This window comes from Rhagoletis zephyria, unplaced genomic scaffold (genome assembly GCF_001687245.7).
Source record: "Rhagoletis zephyria isolate East Lansing unplaced genomic scaffold, Rhagoletis_zephyria_1.1 Rzeph_scaffold_08492, whole genome shotgun sequence".
Classification (NCBI taxonomy): domain Eukaryota; kingdom Metazoa; phylum Arthropoda; class Insecta; order Diptera; family Tephritidae; genus Rhagoletis; species Rhagoletis zephyria.
The window spans coordinates 13,478-21,775 of record NW_016165572.1 but is presented as its reverse complement, the minus strand read 5'-3'; the positions used below and the strand labels follow the sequence as shown (position 1 = coordinate 21,775).

General features: G+C 34.9%; 1 protein-coding gene across 1 annotated transcript in view; it reads left to right on the top strand.

Moving 5' to 3' along the window:
- Positions 1-428: 428 nt before the first annotated feature.
- Positions 429-8,298, top strand: part of IRSp53 (Insulin receptor substrate 53 kDa) — a 13,672-nt gene continuing 5,802 nt past the window's right edge. Inside the window, exons 1-10 of the mRNA XM_017631162.1 lie at positions 429-510; positions 694-777; positions 1,178-1,239; positions 1,351-1,548; positions 2,685-2,750; positions 2,944-3,177; positions 3,353-3,539; positions 4,493-4,950; positions 5,025-5,234; positions 5,316-5,509. Of these exons, the coding sequence (XP_017486651.1) occupies positions 744-777; positions 1,178-1,239; positions 1,351-1,548; positions 2,685-2,750; positions 2,944-3,177; positions 3,353-3,539; positions 4,493-4,950; positions 5,025-5,234; positions 5,316-5,509 (1,643 nt within the window). The 5' untranslated portion in view covers positions 429-510; positions 694-743. The remainder of the gene's footprint in view (positions 511-693; positions 778-1,177; positions 1,240-1,350; positions 1,549-2,684; positions 2,751-2,943; positions 3,178-3,352; positions 3,540-4,492; positions 4,951-5,024; positions 5,235-5,315; positions 5,510-8,298) is intronic.

Sequence of the window (8,298 nt, the reverse complement as noted above, 5' to 3'; positions counted from 1 at the left end):
AAATAAACATTTAGCAGATATGCCATGCACGTCTAGCACGTCGTGACTTTTAATAATAGAAATGACTGCAGTTCATATACAGTAAAAAAATATGTATCTATGAATTATGGTACACACTACGTTTATCAGTTACTCATTGCAGTAGCATGCAGTTGGCGACTGACTATGCGCTTAGTTCATACATTTTATGAATAAATATTTTTCACAACTTGTACTATACATAGGAGCAGATAATTAATTTGCATTTCTATGAGTAATTTCGTTATTCGATTGACAAACTTGTGTACTTGTGTACTCGTATGTTAATAGTAAACAATTGGTATTTTAATTAAGATTTAACTAAGATTTTAAATTGACTTAGATTAACGTAAGAGACTACTCAATTTAACGATCCAAGAAATCATAAAACTTTCCTTTTTTGTTTTATTTTCCAGAACATATTAGAGAAATTTAATCCCGGTGCACGTCAACTCATCTCCACGGGCAAGGGTTATCTCAAAGCTCTGCATGGTGAGTAATAATTATTCAAAACAAAAAACATACTAAAAAAATATGATAAACAGCTGGTCGTAGAAATAAATTAAGTAGCATTATAATCATAAGCAATCAGCATTAGAAAATATTTATTACGAAATGTCCAAGCATTTTGTATGTTAATGTGATGACCTTCCTTAATTTTCCGTTGCTGCACAGGTGCTGCATCTGCGTCACGTCTATTCAATGAAGCATTAGCCAAGCTGGCAATGAATGCACAACAAAGTGGAACTAACGATATTGGTAAGAACAAAAAAAAAATATGCGAAAAATAGTAAAAATATTAATAGAAAAAAATAGAAGCATATAAAGCTAACAAAAACAAGGTAAACAAGAAGGATTCGTCTATCTAGCAGCCTATACTAGCGTATTCAAAAACTAATTACAAGATAGCAGTAGCTTCAAGCTGCACGTGTTTCTACACAATGTTGCGGCAACAAATTGTATAGAGCTAAAGCTTATGTGTAGTTAACCGCTGCTAGCTGTTAGATAAGTGTGTGACATGAGATACACACAAATGCTTTTCAAAGGCATTTCATTGTTCACGAACTGCTAAGCGTTAACTTTAATGTGTATTGTTATTTTGCACTCTTATTTTTTCTATTAATAATTTTTTATACATATTTCTCTGGTTTTTCTGAAGGTGCGGCTTTAATGAACGTCGTCAGCGTTTACAAAGAAATTCAAGAACAACAAATGAATATTGTGAGTAACCATAGAATGTTATTAGTTTTTATGCCACTGAATCATAAATCATATCTTATGTTTTATGCATAAAAATATAATTTTCTGTGTTTTTTTTTTTGTTATCATTAGTTAAAAGCGTTCTATGTTGATTTATTGGTGCCATTGGAAACAAATTTGGAAAAGGATACAAAAGTTGTACAACATGAACAAAAGAAATTCTTGCAACAGCACAAAGTACGCATGGAGAGTTATCAGAAGGCAGTCTCCACAATGAAAAAGCAACGCAAGAAAAAGGCTAGTGCAGAGAATACGGAAAAAGAGTTAAGGGTGAGTGAGCGATATTTAGAAACTGTCTATATTATATTGAATAGCTTGAACAGTGTTGTATATGTCAAATTATAAAACTCAAGTAATCGGTGGGTATATGCCCAGCAAGCACAATTTTGCGCACTAAGGCTATTTTAGTTCTCTTTAATTTGGATAAACGAATTGTTTATTATTAGGAAAATACTTTTATTCGGCGTTAAAAAATATTTGGCCATGTTTAACTGTTAAAAAAATAACTGTTATTTTCGGTCCCTGATTTAGAGCAGCTATATACTGGAAATTAGTATCGCTTAGGTCTTTAATACGAAAATATTTTGAAATAGGGTTTCCATTTATTTAAAATTACAATCAGAGCATCAAATGAAAATAGTTCAAACACATTTACTTAAAAATATGTTTAGGTATGTGGGCTTGCAACTTAAAAATTTTAGCCACTAATGTGTTCGATATGGAAATATTTTTGTATAGGATTGCCAACTACCAAAAAAAAATAAAAAAATTTTAATATAAATATCAAACGTAAGGTGTTTAAAAATCTCTGAAAATTTTTGTGTAGGGTTACCAACTTTCAAAACATATACAAATTATAGGTTATGTTTAATAAGCTGCTCTAGGTTACGCCAGGTTAATATTTCTTATAAAATTGTATTTCATGAGGATTTTTCTTGCTCTAACTTGCTCTAACTTACTTTACTTTTTGTTCCATGAGCCTGCGCTAAGTGGAACTAGAGCAACTTAGAGCACGATTTTCCTCTACCGCTTTTTTAATGGAGTAACTTCGAGCAAGCAACTATTTTGAGAGTTTCTGAGTTGTTCTAACTTGCTCTATTGTTTTTTTTGACAGCTGCTCGTATCACTTAAACACAACTATAATAAGGACATCAAACGAAAAGCCATCTAGGAGAAGTTTTTGATGATCATATCAATAAAAATGCCACTTGTGTGTCCTCAAAGATTTTAGGAGCGTGAAATAGCAACGCACGGCGGGCAGTGCCCAGTATCTACTTGACTTTGAAAAAATGATTCTAGTTGCACAATTTTTTTTAACAAACTAATATTTTCCCACGTACCTTTCATCATCCAAATTAGACTTCTTAATACCTTATTAATACAGCTGTGTTGCTCTCTTTTTGCAGAATCTCCAAATATTGGAGGATCAAAAAAAGAAATTGGATACGTTCTGCGAACAAAGCTACAAAAATGTGAGTAAAATTGCGTACAATTGCTTTAATAAGGCACAAGCGTATACAGCGCAAGCGCATATACATACATATGTACATACATATAAACATTTGCGCTTAAAAGCATACTTAAGCCTCTACAGCTACACATTTTAAAGTTCATATAAACAGCTGGTTTTAATATTTCTTTGGAATTTTTCATATTCGCTAATAGGCCATGACACAGGAGCGCCGTCGGTATGGTTTCGTGCTTGAACGCCAATGTTCCATAGCCAAGCATTGGATGGCCTATCACAGCACTGGCAAGATGGTAATTGATAACAATTTGGAAAATTGGCAAGAAATTGCCGCTTCACGTGAAGTGATACCAGCGGCTGCCTTGTATGAGATGGGCGGCGGCGGTGGTGGCGTTGGCAGCTACAGCAATGCCAGCAGTGGCAAGAGGATGGTAAGTACTACAGGAAACGCCAAAATACATACTACCTACATACGTACGTATGTCTGCAATAAGTAGAGATTTGTGCGGATTCACGATTATTAACTTAAATTGGCTGCTACGGTTTTTGTTTTGTTTTGTTTCGTTTAATTTTCCACTACCTGCTTTGCTCTAATTGCGGCTGCAGGAGCGTCTCAAAGATGGTGAGGACATGCATGCCGTTGGCAATTCGTCATCATCACAGCTGAAGAAATCACGCAGCGTGGACGCGCCCTACGGCGATATGCGTACCTTGCACGAAAGCCATGTGAGCTATACGCAGAATTCGCTGCCGCGCGCCAAATCCGACTACAATCTGACAACGGTGACGAACTGTAAGTAGCGCTGCTGTAGCGAAGNACAAAATTTTTTGGTAATTTAAAAACTATTATGGCGATTTAAAAGCTGGACATTCATGGTTGATGGTTTGAGGACTTTTTTATTGTTTTGCAATTAAAAACGAAATACGCTTTTTAATAGTTTAAAACTGAGCATAAATTTTTGACCATTTTTGACTATTTGGAACGGGACATAAATTATTAGCTATCTAAATACTGGGCATGTGTAATTTACTGGTCTTTAAAAATATATATGTAATTATTTTTAATTTAAACTGGACATAAATTTTCGGTTATTTAGAAACAGGCATAAATTATTAGTAATTTAAAAACTGGCTAGTGACTTAAAAATTAGATTTAATTTTAATGATTTGAAAATTGAAATTTTTGGTAATTTAGGAATCGGTTATATATTTTTGGTAGTGTAAAAACTGAGCGTAGATTTTTGGTTATTTAAAATTTGGAGATTTTTCCGTAATTTAAAAAACTGGGCATACATTTTTTTTGTAATTTAAAACCAGTGCCGTATTTTTGGCCAATTAAAATCTGGACATATATTTGCGTTAATTTTAATATGGGACATTAATTTAGCTGATTTAAAACCTGTCCAGCTAAATAGTCCCGCCAAATGGACATAATTTTACCCTTATGAGAGTTACCAAAAATTTATGTCAAGATTATAAATTTTCAAAAACTCATGTGCAGTTTTTTATATAAACAAATTTATTTTCGGCTTTTAAATTATCAAAAACATTTCGTCCAATATTTAAGAGCTCACATTTTATGTCACTAACAGTTTACCTTATCTCCAGTTTGCGGATGGACCAAAAATTAGTTCAGTTTTTAAGTTAAATATGACTCAAAAGTATGTGTACAGTTTTAACTTTCAAGCTTTCAAATAGTCAATAGCTGAAATTCGTTAAAAATTTCATAGAATAATTTTTCCGCAGCCAATGACCACACCGATCACGGCCAATGGGATCAACGACCTGTGGTGAAAGCGCTCTATGCCTACATGCCTTCGGGTGAAAATCAGCTGCCCTTCGATGAGGGCGATCGCATTGCTTTGGTCGGCAGCAAGGCCAAAGGTTGGCAGTTCGGTGAGAATTTACGCACTCAAATGTTCGGTTGGTTCCCCATCGCTTACACCAATGCTGAGGGCGGCGGCGCTGGTGAACGTGAAAAATATCGCGTGAATGAACGTCACACCGAACGCAGCAGCGATCGTTATGAGAATGTGCATTACGAGCGTAATGGCGGCATGCGCAACTATCAGGATCATTATATGCCCGAGGTGCATATGGATCCTGCCATGGAGAGCGATTCAACATACCGCCGACGCAATAATAGCGCCGAGGAGTCATCGCCGACGCGTATGTTCGGCGACACATTCAGAAATCAAAAGAAGGTTTGTGTGAGAAATTACATAATTGAAAATTTTGTTTGTTTGCATAATAACTTTCTTTGCATTCTCTGCCGCAGTATCGCGCATCAGCCAGCGGCGCAAATCCACGTCCCGGTCCACCACCTACACTACCAGCACCAGTGCCATCGAATAGTCAGAGTCAGAGTCAAAGTGCCAGTCGTATATTGAATACATCGCAAAGCTTTTGTGGCGCCCCGAATGGCGTGCCCTCGGTGATGGAGCGACGCAAGCAACATAAGCTACAAAATGGACCACAAGCTGCACATGTGAGTTGTGGAGCTCTGTTTTTTAGGAGCGCCACCTAAAAAAAACGTTCTCTAAATTTCCACTTTTTTCTCTAACTAAAGAATCGTTCTATTCTATCTGCCAAACAACAGTCCACATCGATGAGCGCTGGCAGTGGTGGTAGTCAATTGAAACCCGCCGCGGCTGCTAAGACTTCATTGCACAGCAGCAATGATAGTGGCTTTGCCAATGAGCCGCCGCCACAACCCGAAATTGATTACTCGGATGAGGAGCAAACGAGTCGAGTGCCCATACGGTGAGTAGTGGAAGTGAAGTTACAGGAAATTGATTGACACTTGTTGTATTTGTCACATGCTCGCACAAAGTATGTATAGACAAAATTTTTATTTTCCTTCTTTGTAACTAACTTGGCTAAAAGCTATTCAATGATATTTAACATTATGTGCACACTTTTTTTTTGCAATTGTTTTAACATTTTGGGCTAAAATAAATTTTTTTTTTTTAATTTTTTGGAGAGACAGAAAATTTTAATTAAGTAGATACGAAAATTCGTAAAGGCACTTGAAAGCGTAATTTTTAGTACCAAAACTCTCAATTTAACCTGAACGAGTTGAAGGACTTCTCAGTTACTTTGGTTAGTTTTAATCCAGGAACTTAAAACACTAAAGCATACGCGATTTTGGTTTTGTTAAACAAAAAACGATTTCAAGAAACCTTACTCTAGATACTAGATAGTTGCACAGGAGATGATTTACCGTTTTTTCTGCTTTTAATGAGTTCCAGCTTCTAAAGCAAAATGTTGTATCCCTAAAGCTGTCTTGCATTGTTTGCAACTAGAGCCCCAAGGTCCCGAATAAATAGCAGTTTGTATAGGGAAATCCTTACTTTTCAGTTTGATGATAATTGTAGACCGCTTGGAGTAGTAGTAAGGCTAAACATAGCTATAGACCCTGCAGTATTGTGGATCTCTATGCCTGTGGTTAGCTACGTTTGACCAGTACTGAGAGGATCGACCTTTGATATAGCGCCAGAGCTGAGTTGCACCGTGCTAACTCCACAGCCATTTTGTTGCCACGAATCAGTTAGAGAATTCGAGTTTTTTGCGAATGCGAATAAAGGTTCAACTGCTTGCCTGTGCTCTTTTCACAGACCCAGTTTCCTCTTGGTAAGGATTATCTGTGAATCCCAGGGACTGTCCAGTATGGTTATTATCCCCCTTCTTATTACTAAAAAAACAATGTGTTCCGAAATCCATATATTCGGCGCAGCAGTACGGCATGCCATAATAGGAAATGTCTATCTAAAATCGAGCAGATGCGATAAAAGTGTTGGTCATTTATATTAAAAGGTTCCTCGGTATCCTAAGGCATATCGTCGATGTATTTGCAACAGGGACGGTAATCGTTATGAGTAAAATAATTTAAATCAGCATTTAATCATTATTTTATGGTTTTTATTTTTTTCGCTTAAAAATAATAATTATTAGTAAGTATTATTTTTTCAACGGAAATAATTATTATTTGATTCTTATTATTAGCAAAGAATTAGAAAAGAATACGTCAGAAATCACGCTGGTATTGCTTTTGAGTATTTTGAATGATCATTGTTCTTGAGTGAATAAAATGAAACTCAATAATAATTATTATCTTTGAGCGAAAAAATAAAAATCATCAAAAAATCATTATTTATGATGGAACAAATAAAAATCGAGCAATAATAATTTGCTTTGAGCGAAAAAATATGACTCAAATACTAATTATTATTTTTAATCTTTATTGATTAAACTCGAAAAACTAAAATCATTGTAAACTACAATAGAACGTACGAACACAAATACAATGACATGGTTAAAATTGTTTTACAACGATTACAACTTGTTGATTTTCTTTTGGTTAAAATTTAAAAAATAATGATTATTTTCCGTACTTGATTTGCAAAACCGCTTATGGACCAATAGTAAAACCGCCTATCTTACGGCGTGTGTGTACTTTAGGGTGGTCCAAAAATTCATGTAAAAAAGTTAAGTCGGAATTTTTATGCTCTCACCCCCTAGGATTGTTCTATACCGAAAAAATATAACCCTATTTTTTTATTTTGAAATCAAAAAATATTTAGAGGTCTATATAGAAGGATCTTATGGGATGAGAGCATTACAATTCCGACTTTACTGTTTTTGGACCACGCTAATGTACATACATATGTAGATAGAATACAAGACATACTTAGCGGCATAGAACGAAGAATCACAGATGTGCATAGGTCACTTCTTAAATCATAGAATATTGATCATACAGAGTTATTTGCATGTGAAATACAAACCAAATAANGATCATGAAATACGATATTAAGGTCCCTGTATCATAGAACAAAGAACATACATATATACATAGAAGTGCTCATAAATCATAGATCATAGTTTTTAAACCATCTTTTCGTTTGGCGTTGTAAACGATCACTTAATTTTGACCGTTTCTGGTTGTACACCGGAACGTAAAAACCAATTCCAATAAAAGACGTAGGGACATATTCATCGTCAAAATAAAGTCTACTCTAAAGATAATATCAGCTTTTTGACATAATTTTCAATGGAATATCGTCAAAAAAGCGTCTACTAACGTTAGATTCGACTTTATTTTGACTATGAATATGTCCCGTAGATGATAAATTACAGAGCAGAATTATAGATCATAGAGTACATATGTATACATAAATCCTATGAAAAGAAACATCATTTATTATGGCTCAGGCATCATGAATCATGGATGTTAGAACATTGATTTTGAATCATAGATCAGATATAATACATCACAGATCACAGATCAAACGTGAAAGGTGATGGAACATTGAACATACAAAATAAGGCATCAAAAGCATAGATAATACAGTTAACACGTTATAAGTTACAGAGTGAAGAGAGTTGAAGTGGAATATATAGGTCATAACCAAAAGAAGAATTATGTGCATATTTACATACTTATGTATGAATAATGGCGGTTTCGTTTCTACAAAATATGTTGCCTTTTTATTGCTCGGTGCTTAGTGTTTCTGCTTAGAGGGCAATAAGAATGTAATATTTTTCGGTAG